This window comes from Rhea pennata, chromosome 8 (assembly GCF_028389875.1).
Source record: "Rhea pennata isolate bPtePen1 chromosome 8, bPtePen1.pri, whole genome shotgun sequence".
Classification (NCBI taxonomy): Eukaryota; Metazoa; Chordata; class Aves; order Rheiformes; family Rheidae; genus Rhea; species Rhea pennata.
The window spans coordinates 20,507,171-20,526,584 of record NC_084670.1 but is presented as its reverse complement, the minus strand read 5'-3'; the positions used below and the strand labels follow the sequence as shown (position 1 = coordinate 20,526,584).

The window sequence follows — 19,414 nt, the reverse complement described above, 5'->3', positions numbered from 1 at the left end:
AAATGAAACTCCTTTGAGGATGCAGGCAGTAAATCAAATATCCAGAAGAAAACAGCAGATGCAAGGGTACAGAAGTAAATGGAACCAGAATTCAAAAGGAAGTCATCCTCAATTAACCAAAAGACCAATTCTCTTTTAAGGCAGTTCTTTTGTAAAAGACACACAATGTACTTGGATAGTAACTGTACTGACATCTATTGCAGATTAAAAGTACTCCTAATTTCCTTTTATCTACATAGTCTAGTCTAGATTATCTACATAGTCTATCTACACAGATACCAAAGCTGTTTAAAAGTCAGTCAGGGATCAGGCCTCTTAATTTCAGCAATGAATTTCATCCTACAGACATGCTGGCATCTTCCTTACTTCTATATTAATCAAATAACTAGTGGTTCAAATTATCAATAAGAATGAGGAGGAAAAAAACCTGACTTTTTTCAATCTTGCAAGTAGGGGCTGGAGGAGAGGGGTCAAAAAAAGCAGGGGGAGAGATTTGAGTATAAGAGACCCCACACAGCAGAGAAAGTAGCATGGTCACTAGAATACTCTGTGCAATTGAAGGGAATTTGAGGAACGGGAGAACTACACGCACACACATGCTATCACTGTAATTAAAAGTCGGAATGATCGCTTCTAAAAACATTTAACTTCAACCTTACCCTTAAAAACATGGCCCTCAAAAAAAAACTACTCACTTCCATGAACAGGTCACTTTTTGGACAAGTCAGCCAATTAGTTAAAACAAGTAAATGGTATTTCTATAGCAAAGATTTAGAAGGAAATGAGGAAGTGATTCGTAAGTTTTAGTTGTAAGTTTAAGCCTGTTAGGGCACTGCTGGTGACATCTACGTTTTCTGGACTGTGCATTTTTATAAGGCTTAGAGGATTATGAAAGTAAACTGCTTCTTTCTTCTGTTCATCTAGATATCAGTTTGGAAAATATCATGGGATCAGATAGTGAAAATGTCAAAACCAGAAAAAGTTTCTATGTACTGCAGAAAACAATAGCCAGATCTCATAAAATCATGACACTTCCAAACTATAGAGAAAGAAAAAACATGGACAAGCATTATTAGTTTTAATAGTTATAAGTAGTTTAACTTCTGAAATGTGCCTCCTTTACAAGGAGGTTGATCAATATTTATGGATTCTCTTCATAGGTACTAGAATATTTGAGGAAGATTCATCACTATGATGCCTTGGTTCCAGCAGAAAAACTATGTTCATTAAAGTTTTAAGTTATTCTAGATAAAAATTTAATAGCAGAGAGCTTAAACAAAAGAGGAGGATATATTTATCTTCTGGACCTAAGGAATACCTAGAACTGTTTAGCTTTGGGAAACTGGTACAGGAAAATCAACATACTGGTTCCCCTTTCTGATCTAATTTTTCAGAATCTAATCTTGTCAAGGAAATAGTACAAGTCTGGAAAAAGTACTTCCTGCCTTCTAATAAACAGGACAGTTACAAGATGATAAATTCAAAACTGGAAACTGAACTGGGGATTTAACCCTAATCTACAGGTGTGTTTTATGACATTTATCAAAGCCTGACAGGTGGAAAATAAATACACTGAAAAAAAGTTAAAACACCAACAACATACCCAGCCTGCCCACAACACAGCTGCCCATCCCCATGACCTCTGCAGGGAATGACCTGAACTATAATACTACATTCAGTTCCCCTCTCCCCTTCCCGGATTATTTCCCCCCCCCCCACATAATTTATGTTACACAGTATAAAAACTTTCGTAATAGTCACTGATATTACAGGAGCTTATTTGAGGCCATGGCTATCTGTTAATTTCATCATTTTTCAGAAGCCATTTATGATGCTGGATGCCTGGAAACATATCAAGAAGACTCACTTACGTAAAATGTAAATAATTAGTTCATTTGAAAACTGTCCCCCAATTCTTATTCTTTGATTAAAACAAACAAAAAAAATCCCCTACAAAAAAAAAAAAAAAAAAAAAAACAAATAAAAAGAGAAATAACCACACACACTCCCAGCCCCAAATAGCGTAAAGGGGGAACCAACAACAAAAACACCCAGGAATAATAAGAGGTCATCAAGACAGCAAACTTCTAACTCCACATAACAGAATCAAAGCTCTCTTACAACTATTTTTACAGCTCTTACAATGAAGAGGAAGGTGAAAGACTTTTGAGAAGATATTTCTATTTAAAATGTTAGGCTTCTTAAAAATGGTTGTGTGGTTTTTTTCTTATAAGAAAGCAAAACTAGCAATAATTTTTACTTTAAAATCTATCTTTAGCTTTAAAAGTCTTCCCAGTGATAAGTTAAACCGCATTTAGTTTTCTGAACTAAAAGTTTTTCTGAAACCACATGCAAATTTTTTAGGAAAAATTAGGTTTGCCCTGATAACGGAGAATAACCCCAAGGCCCCTCCTCAAAAACTCACAACCCAAACTTTTCGAGCCTCTCATTTACTAAAGCAAACTGCTAAAACAGTATTATCTCAAATTGCAGAGAATGCTAAGAAAATAAAAACGAAAACAGGGAGTTCTTTGAGAACCAGAAGGAACTCAGAAAAGCAGGAGACAAATGAGTCTTCTGAAGGTATAAAATTGTTGCAAATGCACTATGCTTATTTTTGATTTGTGCCAAAGAACCATCACCCAGTCAATGGAAGTGGTTCGGCTCTATTCTGCCCCCACATTCCTTCCCCCTGCACTGCACAGGATCTAGCAGTTGTGCAGCCATACAACTCATCAGCAAAAGCATCCAATGGAAGAGCTATACTTTTTGGCAGGATAGTTTAATGTTAGATCAGCTCATCTTTCAAGTGCATAAACATGCCAACATAAGGAGTGATGCAGAGGCACAAGTTGTTTCCCCTGCCACCCTTGGTAGAAAGATAGGAGGAGAGCATGCAGAACTGCCCTTTCGAGCTAGAAAGGAGGGTGGGAGATGAAACTGAACCCTGAATCCAAATCTTATTGCTGGATTAATAGGAAAGAGAGGGGAAAAAAAAGTAAATAAAGAGGAAAAAGTTGTCTGATTATATAAATGGCTACCCTGCCCTACACATAAACATGGAAAAAAAAAATCTATTATGCACATTAAAGCAACAACTAGGCAACTACTTGGGAATCTCACATCAGGCCATGAACTATTTCATCCACATCTCTGAGGAAAGAGGAGAAAAAGTAAGCATGCGTGACAAAAAAAAAAAGCAAAGCAAGACATGAACTGTCCAAAGGAACTGGATACAAGTTCAGCACGCAGGAGCAAAAACTGCCGTAAAAGGCAGCATATTATGTGCCAATTCATTAAAAGCCTTTGTATCTAGCATCATCAGAAAAGATGAGAACGCTCTCACTTTGCACTGGCATTATGAGATTCTAAAGCTGCTCCCTCGGACTGAAGTAGTAAAAATGAAGCTTCTTGCAATTTAAATGAGAACAAAGGAATTTTTGTTTTCCTAGAACTATGTTAAACTATGGAACAGGAACAGTATTCTTAGTAGCAATGCCCAGACTAGCAAATGCATACATGTGAAAAGCCTGACATACTATTAGAGTTGTTTACTTTTGCTAGGTAGTTGTGATTCCCTACTTCCTTACAGAAGGCAGCTGTACAAGATAAGTGTAATTTTTCATGCCTTTACCCACCAACAATTTATTGTATAGATACCTAAAAGCTGCCTTTTGTTTTATGGATTACTCTTGTCAGATATCCAAGGTTTGTGAGTAGATATAAGGTCACTTAAGTCTGGTGCATGCCAACAGTTAACACAATGGGTTCTGGTTTCAGTATTTTCCCCTTGTAAACAGGAAATGAGTCCAAGAATAAACGACAGATTTCTCCTTTGAAATGGCATCACTTACCAGTAACTACCATGCTGCTCATGTTAGAGTTCGGGCTATTGAGTACACTGCCTGAAAGAAGTTCGTCAGATCCTCTCTAAAAAGAAAGAGACAGTAAGAGATTTTTTTCCTCTATTTTATATTTTTAAAGATGATATTAAAAATGTCAGTTTGACAGGGAAAACCTTTAGAAGAACTTAAGCAAGCATAACCAAACCTATTTTGCTTTGGCAGATTTCCTCTTAAGATATGTAGAACAATTTAAACTCCAAGTAAAGCAGTATATTTATAAGGCAATCTTTGAAATAGGAGCTGCTTAAGCACAGTTGTCTCACCCACCACTGAAATGTAGCCACCTCCAGAGACAATGAGAATTGCTGAACAATAAGTCTGTTCAGCATTTCAAATTAAGTTATATCTAGCTGAAATTGTAAGGAAAAGCTATACAAATAGAAATGTCAAGTTTAGTTCAAAGACTATTTTCAAAGACTTTCTTCATTGGAAATTAGCAGGTTTTGGTTTGGAGGTACCCATCTGTCCTGCAAAACATACTTGAGGCCAGGTAGTTACATCTTCTTTTTAATTTTTTATTTGATACTTGTTATATTAGAATTAAATAGTCTTTTTAAGGTGACTTGGAAGTGGACTGCAGCAGTCAGAGGAGGGTCTATATTGAAAACTTAGAAATAATCCTTTCCTCTCAAGTCATAAGATGGGCACTGCAACTAGACATAGCTGAAGAAGCTTCTGCTCCTTTCCCCTCCAACCGCTGCCCCCACCTTGTTTTAAAATCAGATTTCACCTCTCAATTACCAAGTTTCACATTCTTTCTCTCTCCCTCTCTGTTAGATATCTTAAATTTACTCCTTCTACCATCTTTCAGTGTAAGATTCTGATGAAACAAGTACCATTTTTAACCAAGGGGTGAGTAGGAGGCAGAGAAGCCCCCAACATATTCAGGTCTTCTGTAATTAAAAAACATACACAAAAGTTTTTAAAAGCACATAAACCTCACATCCTTTAAAGGTTATCTTTGATTGCTTATTGGATCTTTCCCTACTTCAAGTATTTCCCTTATCACCAGCACCACTACTCCAGATCCCTGCTAAGACTGAGAAGAGGAAAGAAATCAGTTACTACCTATCTTCAAAAAGTAAGTGCTTTTCATTACGCTATGGACACTGTAATAGACTCTCAAAGGAAGTGAGCAAACACATCTTACATGGTATTCCATAATGCATACTAAACTAAGATATCACATTTCCTGACAATGTGGTTGCAAGATGCACAAAATAAAACTTTCATCACTGTTTTACCATCCACTGTACTTACAAAACAGGAATTTCAGCATGTTGAAATCTGTTTATTCCACATCTAAAATCCAGAAACTCTTAGAAAGAGGATATATACGTGTAGGCTTACAAAGAGCCACTAAAGTTTTATTTTTTAACATCAGCCCTGAATTTTATACAGATTATTGAATACTCTTAGCTTCCTAGAGTACCTAAAAGCAACAAAGCTGTGCCTATCAAATCAACAACATAGATTTCCTTTAAAATTGAGTAACACCCAGCAAGAAGTCTTGTCCCTCTGAATGTTAAGAGCAGATCTCCAGTAAGATGCAACTAAACAAAAATTTAGCTGGACAAAATTGAGAGGAGTCAGTAGTTACACAAGCTCTGTAATACTCAAACTACGTTACTCCTCACTGTAACCATTATACACTGACACCAGACATTTAGTATAGGCTGAAACATAAGCACTCTTTTCTCCTTAAGGATCTGTTTTTTCCAATGCAATTTGCATGGGTAGAATATCTCAAAGTTCAAGATCACTAGTGAGTTAACTCACTTGGTGATAGCTGCAGTCATTTCTGCTCACAGCTATCTACCCAGCCTCGCTTGAAAGCCCTTGTCTGTTGCCTGGACAGGCACCACCAGAGAATAATTCAGTTTATAGTCAGGCATAAGATAATTCAGCAGCAATTTTGGTCTTCCTTAGTATGCCAGCATACATCTGCAGTGGTTCAGCAGTTGCTACCCAAAGAGCTGAAATATCCCCAGTACCATACAAACACTCTTCCAAAAACATGGAAAAAGTTTTGGGATTCTGAAATATCTCAAATCACAGTTTCAGAAATACTTGAAATTTGTTTGATACATCTTCAGCTTCAAGAAGTTATTTTTCTGAACAACTCCTGACAAGTGGAACATGAGTGATTATATAAACTTAGAGTAAATCAGGCTTTCTAAAGCTGTTGAATTGTTAATACGTAATAGGAGCAAAAAGTTAGTTAATGAATAGACTAAAATATTCAGTTACTGTGTTTCATGTACAGAGTTAAAAAAAACTTCTCGTTATTTTGAAATGCATCATTTTGCATTCTATGAATATGTTCAGACAGTCATGAAATTTTTTGTCATTATAATTCAAAAAGCTTAAAATTTTGTTTCAGAAGAACAAGTAAATGTTATACTGGCATGCATCACAAATCCTATAGCATTTGTTCTGTTTTTACAAAGCAGGGCATTCACAAGTCTGATGCACAGATGTACAATTCCTATGTGGAATCTTATTCCAGGTCATCATGAAATCCTGAATATATAGCAAATCTTTTCAAATTCACTCTCACAAATACTTGCCACAGTTTTGCTAAAAGACAAAGATATCTTGCTATGTGACTAGACAATCTTACTAAATACACGTATCTATTTTTCCTTAATGATACTCAAGCAGTCTACACATCCCTGTTCATCATTCAATACGTAACTTTTAAGTATCTTTTGCTGAATAGCTGGTTTTAATGTTTTGTATACAGAGTGGTTAAACTACAAATTAAAAGCAAAGCTGTCTGGTAAGCGTTATTTACATCAAAAGGACCACCTTAAGATGACGGTTGCCAATTCTAAAGTCATACCTAGCAATTTAACACAAGGGTTTCAAGTAAGTCAGTGTACATTCTTACATGGACTGGCACTGCTATGTGACAGAAGTACTTCCTAAATTACAGCAGAGATAAATACTTACTTTACTTCCATTCAGTAAAGATCAGACTTTACTCATTTTGACTCTGGGCTTTTTTTAAAAAAATTATTTATTAGTAATACATGCATTTTCCTTTGAGGAGGCTAGGTGAAAAAGAAGTGTCATTCTGCTGAGGTGCTGAGGGCAAAGTTCTTCATCACTCCACTATCTCACAAGTGAGTTTCAGAATTATAACCTATTTCCCAAGCATCTTGCACATTTGCTAGTTTTATTCTCAAGCACAACACTTCCACAAGCCAAATCCTATAAAATATAGGACATTTCAACTAATTTAGGCCAGTTCTATGGAGTGTTTCAGGTATAAGGAACCAAAGCCTGGACCTCTGAGAGACAATATAGTGAACCAGATTCAATAATAAAGGAAGAGTTCACTTAATGCTTCTCCCTAAACAAAAGCAGTTTCTTTCCAATCATAGACAGCAAAGGAAAGTTTCTGAAATAGCAACACAGTAGAGAGTAATTGAATTATCAATTTTCGTATGAGGGAAACGGATCATAAAAGGCAAAAGTAAGAGCAAAGTGCTACTGTCCTATTAACAGATCATTTTTTGACAGCTACTCTTCAACAGCAGGAGTTTTTAGTTCCATCCTTCTACTCTTACCAGTGCCAAGACGACCATTAATGTCTATTAATTTTATTAAAAATTAGAACATTAGCTATTCAGACCAGCTATAGCCAGAATATTTATTCATGAAACCAACAACTGCCAAACTATTACCAAAAGTAACTAAAGACAACTATCACACTTGCTTCCTAGTGAGTGATCCTTAAAAGCTCTTGCAGAGTCAATACTCTTTCCAATGAAGTATGTGTTATATCACCCTGGCCCCAGTGACAGATACTTTCTATATATGGTGTGAAAACAGAAATGAATGTATGGCTTTAACCAACCACTGAAATTACCATGCAAAACTGACATGTAGGATCATTTTTCCAATAGGTGAAAAACTGACCATCTTAGACTTTGAATATGTGTGGGGGGGGGGGAGCAAAACCCTTTTATATATAGAAACATTGTTTTATGTATTGTAAATTGAATACACCATTTCTACACTTCAGTTGTTTTCTATAAGCAAATACAGTTCTTTTTACATACTCTGGCTCTTCTACAACTCACAAAATCAATTATAAGAAGAAAGAACAAAAGCATTTTGCTTAGCAAATTAACCACTTTGTTCCTTGCTTTAATAGTCACAGCTAACTCAGAATCCCTTACTACCTACAACAGAACTTCAGATGTTATTTTCCATAACAGATTATAATAAAGTTTCAAACTATCTCAAATTATATTAAGTATCTATGTGATGCCTTTCCACAAGGCATTACAGTCATACCATCCTTCTGAATGATCAGAGAAAACCACTATTTAGAAGGCTTTGCCAACTATTTTCTCCCACATTCCAGACAAGACTTGAAATATTTAAACACCTTCCCCTGTATTATTACATGCAAGGCCCCCCCAAAAAAGGGTATCTATTAACAACTTGCTAATCTTGGCTTGGTAACTAGTAAAGAGGTTTAATCTTTTAAAGATCAGATTTTTTTTTTTTTTGACAGATATTTATGAGAGACATTATCAGCTCTTTCCTAGTAACTCAATGTTTTTGAAGAGTCTGGTTGGAAGAACTAAACTTAATATAAAAAAGTCTAAATTACAGAAGGCTTACTAGATTCACTTGTGGATGCAGGCCTCTTTCAACATTTCAAAAACACTAAACTTGGTACTACTAGAAACAGTAAACAAATGAACAAACCACAATTATGTTGAAAAGTCAAAAGCAACACCTAAATGCATTTCTTTAAGTCCTAGCAAAAACAATGCTGAGATACTGAATATCACTCATCTATTGAAAAATACATTTTCTCAGTATCTGAGTATAACTCCTCTAATTTGTGGCATTCCAGTTTACTGATATTATAAACTTCTCAAAAACAGGATGCTCTCCCCATCCCATCCGATGAAAGGAGAATAAAAGGGAATTGTAGCTGCACTACACACTTAACCAGTCACTGTCAGCCTACAGGCATGAATTTCCCAAGGGGTATGACAAGCCAGGAGACAGATCTCACAATTTGAAGAAACGTAACAGCATTGTGAAACACTTCATTTCTAACAACACCTGGGAACAATTTAGAAGAAAAAGCCAGAAACCTAACAGCATGAAAGAAGAGTAAGAGCATCTGAAAATTTCAACATAGTCACTTGACTCATTCCACTCCAGACAACACACTTACAAACCCACTGCTTCAATATTAAGAGACGGAATTAACTTTGGGACTAGATATTGGAAAGAACAGACAGTACCATTTAAACCCCTCAGACACAGCATTTGTAAACTCTGTTCAGTTTACATATGAGGTAGATCAGTATTTAATGAATGCTTCATTTCAACAGAATACATTTTTAATGAAATACCCCTTATTTAGAGGACGTATTTGACTTCCCTTACACTGATTTTTAAACACTACTATCAGAACACGTGCTCCAAAATAATGAATAGACCTTTACGCATCTTGGACATATAGGATCACAGAATTAGAAAACTCATCTGAGACAGGACAAGCCGGGTTCAGACGTACAATCTGAAAGAAATTCTATGTGATTCATAGGTATTTTAATGAAGAGATAAGCAGCCTATAGGTGAAACTCTGTGCTTTGTAAAACACTACATACAAGGAGTAAGTCTACTTGATTTTTAACTAGACTATCTATATTAGTGCAAGATCTTGTAAAATAAGATCAAGAAATCCATGGGTGATTAATTACTAAAATATTTTAACAGTGTTTTTAAATTCAGTATGAAATAATTGGATAATATGACCATCTCTCCATACTCATCCTCTAAATACTTTTTCTCCCCAGTTCATTTTTCATGCTGTCCCCAGCTAACCATATATTGTTTTTACTTCCTAAAAACTAATTAAAATATTTTCATGCTCACACAAATTCAGTAAGGAGCTGGTAGAAAATTAGCCTTTTTGTTTATATCAATGTTAGGCAAGGTATGTCACATATCTAATTTACGGAGATGCAGTTTGCTCCAAGTATTCCGATTTTTTGCAACCAAGGGAATCTGAAGGCTTTAAATTAAAAATAAAGACAAGCCTAAATTCCTCTGAAAAATCCTGTAAGCTCTCAATCAAAACACAACACAAGAAAGAACCAACATGTCCAAGGACTATGCTGTACTCCACTAAATCAGAGAGCTGGGGAGTCAAGAACCAAGTCTCCACTTAACCCATGGGGTTCAGTCTCATTTTCAAGCCTTGGAACTTTCAAGTAACAAGAGAACATGCAAAAGCCTAGTCCAATACTAGTCAAAACTTCAAACATTCAGGACCAAGCAGACAAACAATATTTATTCCAGCATTTCAGATTTTCTATTCCACTTTTATCAGCATAGAAAGCATTATTTTGAAGCAGTACATATAAAATAAGTGAAAATAACCCACTAGAGCTAGATCAGCATACCTATTGGATAATAGCGGCACCTACAAGTATGGACCTTCCACAGCAGTCTATATATTCCAAAAAGAAGATGCAAGATGAAGGCATTTCGTCTTTACTGCTCTGCTATTTCACAATAATTAACACAAAGTTAAATGCTAGTGCTATGCAACTATCTCTAAGTCAATCCTCAAGTTACTCACAGAAAAGCTTATTTCATGAAAAACTAAAAAAAAAAAAAAAAAAAAAAGCTGATAGGGATTTAGGGAGGGGGAGAGGGCTTGTAGCTGTAAGTGTTCAAAGACAATTCCCTAAAATAAACACCACAATTCCCTGAACAAACTGCAATCTGAGCCAATACTGCCACTAAAATCAACAGTCCTATCTTCCCCCTGGCCCAAGCAACTTGTTCCTATACTATCCTCCCCAATTCTCTATTGTTACAAGTATTTCTGTAACCACATGGCAAAATGTTTTGGAACAAAAATATAAATTAACAGTTTTATTTTAAAAAATTTAAAAGCTTATGTTTTATAAAAAAACAGAACTCATTAGTGTGTCAAATAAGCTTTACCCTGCTCAAGTTCCCAAGACAAGTTTGTGAAGTGGCTGCATAAACACTTGTGCGAGAAGTAGTAGCACAAGTGTAAGGAGAAAGCACCTTTGGCGGAACACTGCCTAATTCACTTGTGAAAGCGTGACTCAAAGCACTAAGAAAAGGGAAAGACATTTTCACACTGGTAGTGGTTGATATTTCCCAGGCTGGATGCAGGTGATCCTACAAATCCCCTCGGTTAAGGGGCAAATATAGGTTTTTTGTTTGTTTGTTTGTTTGTTAAAAAGGAAAAATACGTGACTTCCAATCAGTGACGGATATCAAAACATGTTATAGTATGTTAAGCTTTTCTTATGACAATACCTATCTGCTATAAAGCACAACTTGATTTTCAAGATTTTTTCCCTCCTCTCCAGTTTCAGCTCCTTGTATTTTTGCACATGCATGATGGCAGCAGAACAAGCATTTTAAGAAAACAAAGAAGCTATGGAGAGAAAAAAAAGTGAATAAACTAATACTAAAATCATAAATACTAAATCACAGTTTAAACAGGGTCAATTCACAGAAGTTAACTGTTAAAAAGGGAGTGAGCGTCTTCAACTATAACAAGTATTTTTTTAGTCACCACTGACACCTTCTTTGTAGCAACAACAAAATATTACTGCTTTTTAAAGACAAGTCTAATGCCAGCTCTGAACTTCTGAATTAGGTCATACTTTACTCTTATATCACTGCTAGAAATTTTTATGTATTTTTTGCTTTCTCCTTTTACTATAACCAAGAATTATTAAAGACAAAACTTGATTTAAAAACATTATCCTAGACAACATAAAATTAAAAGACAGTTCCTCCAATCTTCAGAAGTAAACTTCAGGAAATATTTTAAGATCGAAACTATTAACTAAACCTGTGCATACTGTGAAAAACATACAAATACAACATTCAAGAAAGTTCGCATAACAATTTTTAACTGTTACAATATATGAATAAAAAAGATCTTCTCTTCTGTTTACTTATTTTATGTTCAAAAGAGAGGAGCCCCTCTAGCATAAACAGAAGAAACCAGCTCAGACAATAGTCTTCCCTTTTTCTTCTCAAAGAAAAACTTTTCTCTTATCACTACCTTCAGCTCAATCTACTAGTAGCCCAATTATATAAAATATGAAAAAATAGCATAAAACTGTCAATCTAGTATCTTAAATACAGTTGCAACTTTCAAGTCTTAGTGATCTACAGCTCTAAGCCAAGGAAAGGAAGGAGGAAAAAAAAAGAAGGAAAATTAAAATCGACTACCACATGGCACTTGTCAACATAGTTAAGAATGAATCAAGCGATTTCTTCTCTTACCACTCACTTGATATAAATCTCCAGAATGAAAGTAGCAAAGACAAAAAGCTGCATTAAAAACAGAAGAAAAAAAAAAAAAAAAAAAGAAGAAGAAACTGAAAGGAGAAAGGTATTTCAATACTTTTCCTTTCCTTAGGGATGGCTTTAACACATCTTCTGAGAACTAGAATTTCTTAAGTATTCTTTTTACTTGTCTTTTCACTATATTGAGACTTCTTGTTTGAAATATCTACAGTACATCCAAGATATGTTTCCACTACCTAATCATTAGTAGCAAAAAGGAGGTGGTGTTCTATAACTAGAAGAGACTGCCTTTCAGAATTTGTGATAAAAAACAAAGCAAACAAAAACAAAAAAGAAACCTGAATAATGCTTCAAGAGTCCTTACAGAAACTGCTACTCTGTGTCTCTTCCTTTTTTCCACCAGCTCAGAATTCTTTAGAACATGTTGTTTTAGCTTCTAGTCTTCCTGAACACTATTAAGTTTCAACAGACAGAAAAGAAGGGGGACTTAAAGACACATTACTGTTTGGAAAAATATTAGGATTTGTTAGGCCAATACTTCTTAGTATCTCCTACCTACCCAAGCACAACCAAAACATAAAAAGAATCCTCTCAGATCTTAAGCTTACTGTAAATGTTGATAGCCTGATTTTTGAAGGGAAAGACCGTTCCCATATCTTCAAGTGAACTAGGTTCACCACCGTACTTTAGCCTTCTCTCCTAGGTATAATTAGGGCTGGCCACTCTTGCTAACTGAAGCTCTTTCTTCGGTCAGTGTAGCCCAATGCAGTGTTTATGGATGTCACAAATTCCCAAATGCTATGTATACCAAATTATACATCCATGAGGAACAGGTGCTTCTGTTCTCCCATCATGTAGAGTGGCAGTAGATTTCAGCCATTCTGAAATACGCAGTGCACAACACAAAATGAGTCATTCAATTTTCTGGGCCATGTTCACCACCCAGTCAGCACTTCATCCAGGAAAAAGACAATGTATCAGACTGAAGTGACCCACACCGAATAGACTAAAAGGGAAGGATCGTTTTCAGTATATACCAAAAGACCACCATAGGTTACCTCCTGCACTCGTGTGATGTGTATTCCTTACATTATGTTTTATACCCTTCAGAAGATTCTCTTTTAACTACTGTAGAAAAAAGTTTCATATATTCACTTATTCAGTTGAAAAAAGACTATCACTACAAGTACCATATATATCATGGTTTATTTATCCAGATTAACTGCAAAGAAAACAAGACAGCACTTCAAAGTACAGGTTTTAGATTCCAATATTCAAATCTATACAAATGTAAACTTAAAAATATAAATTAAAAAACAACTTAGAGGCACCCATTTTTATAAAAGTTGTCATATTTTATATAGAATGCTTTTGATGCATATAGCATTTCAAGAAGATGAATATGAAATTGAGTTACGTAATATACTACTGTTACTGAAATCTTTAGTTCATATTTTACATGAACTGCTCGTATCACTGGAGTTCACAAAATAACATCATATGCAAACTAAAAATTAGCCTTTGTATATTACTTTTTAAGTTATACTGTAAGTGCTGAACTGTACGTAAAGTGACATCTCCTTGCCTGCCTAAATTCTAGGTAAGCAGAACAACATATTACAGACAGAATCAAATACAGATAACTTCATACACACTCACAGAACAACCGATTTCGTAAGTTCTGATGTTTTCAGAAGTTTAATGCACTGCTTCTTTGAAATAGACTGTAGCTGAGAAATGGACTTCCATCGCTTACTTTGATTTTGGGCAGATCCCCACATTTACTCTGCATATACAGAAAAGCTACACCATGTTTTCAAACAGTATTGATCGTTTTTTTCTGCTGCATTTTGTTCCTTAGCTTTTGGTATTACTTACTCCTGATTCAATATGTAAACAAAGACTGAACATTTAATGGTTTGACAAATAAATCTTTTTAATCAAATCAAAGTATACAGCACAAATTTGAAACTACTACCACTTACTTAACAAATCTCATTTTGGTAATAGCAGGTTTTGAGACTGTATGACTCTTAATAAATATTCTAAAGCATTGTTTTCACTTTATACTTGCCTTGCCTACATGCATTTCCCAAAGATCAAAGCCTTTTTTTTTCTTTTTAATTTCAAAAACAACTCCCAGACCATACTAGTTAACTTACTACTACTCCTCTGGGAATGGATTTTAAGATATGACATAATTAAAACAGAATGTTTCTTTTTCTGCTTAAGAGAGAAACCAGCCAGAAAATAGCTAACGTTGTTTTCAGATGTGTACCAGTATCACTGATGATGACCGGATAAGTTGATCGCACACATGTACAGGTAAATCCTTGCCTATTTCCAGTGGCCCTCCAGTCCAGATGATTGCCAAGAGTACCAAAACTGCTGATACAATTCAGAATCAAAACTGACAGTCTGCCCATTCCAAAAGTACCCAAGAAAAAGGAGCAGACAAAGGAAAGGATAGATGAGTTCTCAACTGTCTCTATACCACCTATGGGTCAAGTTTTCCTTAATTTAAAAATGTCATTAATTCATCAAGAGCAATGTGCAGTCATCAAGGAAAAAAATCAAACATCTCACAATGCTTTCTACAAAATATGACTAAAGCTAACATCAGACTACCTCAAACTGCATATATCATTCAGCAGTTCCATTTTGCATTCTTACTAGTCTCCTGATATGATGATGGCATAAGCTCAAGGAGACAGTCCAGCTTACTTCTTCCCTAACAAACAGCTTTCTTCAAAGACCATCCTCCTTTTTGTTTACTCCCTATACTGTTGTGCTCTTCTGGATTCTTTTATCACACAGCAAAGAATACATCTTGGTACTTCTGCACCTCTCGTGATATTTAATTTAATCACTATTCCTGACCTGTCTTGTCTTCCATCTTATTATCTTCCTTGTATTCATAATATGATTTCTACAGTCAGCAGAAAATAGCTGCTCTGTCCTTTGAAGCATCTTCATTTCATTGGATAGCTAATATTTGAAAATATTTCCTGAGTACACTACACACTTACAGCATGTTCAAACCACATACACACTTCATCAACTCTCAAATTACCATAAAATGAACTCTCATATTCAAGAATGAAATTGATGCTGAATTTTTTTTCTCTTGAAGTCAGAACTTCAGAGTTTAAGATTCAGACAACACATGGATTACCTGGAATTGCTACTTTACATTAGACAAGATTGAAGATAGTTTTAAAATTCTTTTGCCCAAAACCTTTCCATATGTGTGGTTGTTTAGTTCAGAAAGACCTAAATTTTTTTTAGGTATTCTTCCACACTCTCAAATACATTCTAAAAAAGTTCTGAGTCAACATTTTGTTCTCCAAGGTAATGAGGAAACAATCTCTCCAGTTATAATTTCTGACTGGCACTAGCTCCCAAAGAAGTAGCTTTCATAACTACATTTCTCTTTTGATTCAGTCATTTCAAGCTTGCCTGCAGTAAGTGCACTAACATGTGGAGCCAGAGAGGCCCAGAATCTATACAGGCATCTTACAACTCCTCCCAGAAGTAAGCTTGCTCAGAAATGAAATGCAAGTACATCCAACGGGGTGGCTGTTAGAGCTACAGGCTAACTCTTACCTAAAAGCTAGTCCAAATCTAACAGGACCAATACTGAATCTGAACCAAACAGCTTTACTAGGCAAAACCTGGCTCACCATGCAGTTAGCACAAAACACCTTCAGTTGTATCTATACTGCATGACTTCCTTTACAAAGTCCCTAGACATATACGCAGACTTAATTTCACGTTAGAAAACTTTCACCTCCATCACTGAAATACAATTCATTATGTGCATTCACCAGAAAAATCTAATATATCTTCATAGCCTCTGTATTTCTCAGTCTATTTCTGTGAAGTACTGATCTAATTCCTGCAATAGATCTGAACACAAAAGTGAAACCAATTGTATATTAACAACCATTAGGAAACTCCTGCTTTGTTATTGAAGTATGATATATTCATAACTGAATTTGGCAGGCAGAAAGTAAAACAAAGCAAATGCCTGCTTCTCTGTCTACAAGACACACTCTAGCTCCTGTATTTTGTATTCTATTACAGATTGTCACTTCTTTTCTAACTTTACTAGTAGTTGTTTGGAAAAAGGGACAAGGGAAAGGAGGGAAGGGGGAAAAAACAGGCCTTTTACAGTCACCATGCAACAATGAAAGAGTTTCTTTTGAAAAAAGAAATCTGCAATATTAAGCTTTAAAATAAGAAGTAGATTCCAATACATTAATCTAAAACCACCATTTACAGTTCAGTGCCTATAAGAGTAGTTTGTAGAAAGCCTCCAATTTATCTCTGGGGATTTTTGGTTAATAAAACAAATTCTGCTGACTAAATGTCAGCTGATAATGAACGGTTAAAGTCTTACAACTTGCAATTACTCAAGTTAATCCATCTGTATCAACAACTTGCCCCCTTATTTGCAATATGTACATCCTACCTTCACACCAACTGCAACATCAGTGACAATGCTGTAAAGAAGAAAAAACAAAAGTCAATCGATTTATCCTCATAAAACCAACTAAAAAATACATTCAAAGAACAGTATCAGAGGAGAAGTAGAGAAGAAACAACTACATAAGTTACTGAGCTCCCTCAGCTTATACACTTCTCCAGAAGAGTCCAGAGTTTCAAGTAAACATCACTTTAAAGCAACACTACCAGAAGTATTTCTAGGAAACTCAGATTTCTGAACTACATCATAGTTCACAGACTGAGTGAAAATAAAAGAATTTAACAATAAACACAGAACTTTCTCCCCCCCCCCCACCCACAACTTAACCAGACTTAACAACACAGTCTATCCTGGAAGTGTTTTTACAGCAGAAAGCAACGAATGCATTTTCTAAATAGAGCCTAAAAAAAACCGTATTGGCTAAATAGCACAAATTTAGTCACCAGGTGTACCTACACAGAACTCCAGGAAAAGCATCTCCAATAGGCCTCTCTTTCCTAGGGGGAGTGACATCGCAACTCACAGTACCTAACATAACTGGAATTCCAGAACTAACACAGACGCTTTATCGCCAAAAAGCGAAACAGGAGTGCGTGAAAGCGTTCCCCAACCTCACAGCCATCAGAGGCACGACAGCCGCAACTCTCAACATTATAACCACAAGTAACCATAAAAAGACTTTAAAACTCTGACAGCTGAAAGGCTGTATGCTTAAAGTGTACCAAAGAGACTGCTTCTGCGTGTGAAACAGATTAAACAACTTTACAGGGCGCCCGGCGACAGGGCGACGCTGCCTTCACCCGAAGGGCGGCCACGACGCCCCGCGGGAAGGCGGCCCCGCGCGGGCCGGGCCGCCGAGCCGCCCGCGTGGCCGGCTCCTTCAGCCCCTTCCCTTCTTTGGCTTCCCGGCCCGTCTCCAGCACGCACAAAGGCATCCTTCCACCTTGCGGGGGAGGGGAAAGCCAGGGGGCTGTGAAGCACTTGCTGAAAACAAAAGCGCTTGACATCTGGCTCCCGCTGCTGTCGCTCCTCCTCTCCGGCCAGCTCCAAAACAAACCGAGCGCCACGCGGGGCGCCTCTCCCCAGCCCGGCGCCGAGGCGCGGGGGGCGCGGGGGCCGCGGGGGGCCGCCGGACCCAGCGCCTCGGGCACGCAGACGGGCCGGGCTCGCGCAGCCCGAGGCCCCGAGCAGCTGCAGCGCGAGCCGCCGCCGCGGGGCCCGCGCGCAGGCAGCCGCGGCCTCCCTCGCCCCCGCAGCGGGGCCCGGGCCTCGGCGGGAGCCCCGGCGGCGCCGGCCAACGGGCGGCCACGGCGGGGAGCGGGCGCCCCTCCTCCTTCTCCTCCCCCCCCAGCTCTGGGACAGGCCCAGCAGCGGCCGGGCGGCGGCGAGGCCGCGGCAGCCCGCGCCGCGCACTCACCCGTCCATCGCCGAGCAGGACAAAGCGCGGGCAGGCAGGACGGGGAGCCGCGCGGCAGCGAGCGCAGGGAGGCTGCGAGAAAATGGCGGCGGGGCCCGCACGGAAACCGCCGAAGGTTGCCGAGCGCCGGATTCCGCTCCCCGTGCCGGGCTCTGCCGAGCATGCGCCGCCGCCCGCGCATGCGCCGCGGCCACCGCCGAGGCTTTGCTCTCTGCGCCGCGAGCCCGCCGGCGGGAGCGGCGCCGCGGCCTGCGCCGGGGGCGAGCCCGCGCCGCCCCCGCCCCCGCCCCCGCCGCCTCGCAGTCAGCGGCGGGAGGGAGGGAGAGCGGGAGGGACCGAGGGCGTCGCCGCGGAGGAGCTCGGCTCGAGGCGCTGCCTGGGCAGACGCGCCCGAGGCCGCTCGCCCCGCGGCGGGGGCAGGTCCGCCCGCCCGCCGGCTCCCACGTGCTGCGCGAACAGACTGCCCGGAGCCGGCGGCCGCGCCCGCCGCGGGCCGCGCCGCGGACCGCGCCGCGGACTCTCGGCTCCGCGGGGAACCGGCGCCGGGAGCGGGAGCGGGGCGGGCGGGTGGAGCCGCCTTGGGGCGCCGCCGTCGCGGGGAGGGAGCGGCCGCGGCGCTGCGGTCGTGTCCCGGCGTGGGGTGGTCACGGCCCGGCGCAGAGCGGCCGTGGCACCGCGCACTGCGGTCGCGCCTCGGCACAGAGCCGCCGTGGTGCCGCTCGGCGCGGCCGTGTCACGGCGTGGCCGTGGTGCTGCAGGAGCGGTCGTGTCACCTCACGGTGCAGTCGTGTCACGGCGCGGAGCCGTCACAGCGCGGTCGTGGGCACGGCGAGCACCGCTGCTGAGACCGGCGAAAAGCAGCGCCAGAGTTACTGCTGTCGCCATCTCTACACTGCCATTACCGAGAGCGCGCGGCCGTGGGCACGTAACCAACCGCCAAAATTAGTTCTGAAGCGCTATTCCCAACCCGGTTACGACAAGCCTGCGAAGCAACGGTCGCGGTGCGTTGGGCTGTTCCTTCACGGAAGTCGGCGTACCGTGGCTCCCCGTGAGCCGCAGAGCCCGCAGGGTGCGAGGCCGCGGGGCGCAGGGCCGCGGGGTGCGAGGTGCGCGGCCCCTCTTGCCTCCCGGGGTGTTTGCGCCGCCTCGCCGGGCCTCGCCACTGCGTCGCCGACTGCGCGGTGTGTGGTCCGGGGTTCCCAGAAAGAGGTGACAGTGGGAAAATCCGAGGCTGCATTCGGACAAAAAGAGCAT

The 19,414-nt window shown here is 39.6% G+C and overlaps 1 protein-coding gene across 9 annotated transcripts in view; it reads right to left on the bottom strand.

The window, feature by feature from the left end:
• Nucleotides 1-18,309, bottom strand: part of PTBP2 (polypyrimidine tract binding protein 2) — a 54,197-nt gene extending 35,888 nt beyond the window's left edge. For 7 of the 9 annotated variants that reach the window (XM_062581287.1, XM_062581288.1, XM_062581291.1 and 4 more), the window contains exons 1-3: nt 18,161-18,309; nt 16,729-16,759; nt 3,855-3,930 (exon numbers count right to left, since the gene is read on the bottom strand). In XM_062581287.1, coding sequence (XP_062437271.1) covers nt 3,855-3,930; nt 16,729-16,759; nt 18,161-18,168 — 115 coding nt within the window. In that variant the 5' untranslated portion in view covers nt 18,169-18,309. Of the gene's footprint in view, nt 1-3,854; nt 3,931-16,728; nt 16,760-17,199; nt 17,226-18,160 lie in introns of those variants that run through there. The other 2 variants (XM_062581295.1, XM_062581296.1) reach the window with 2 other exon arrangements.
• Nucleotides 18,310-19,414: the final 1,105 nt, after the last annotated feature.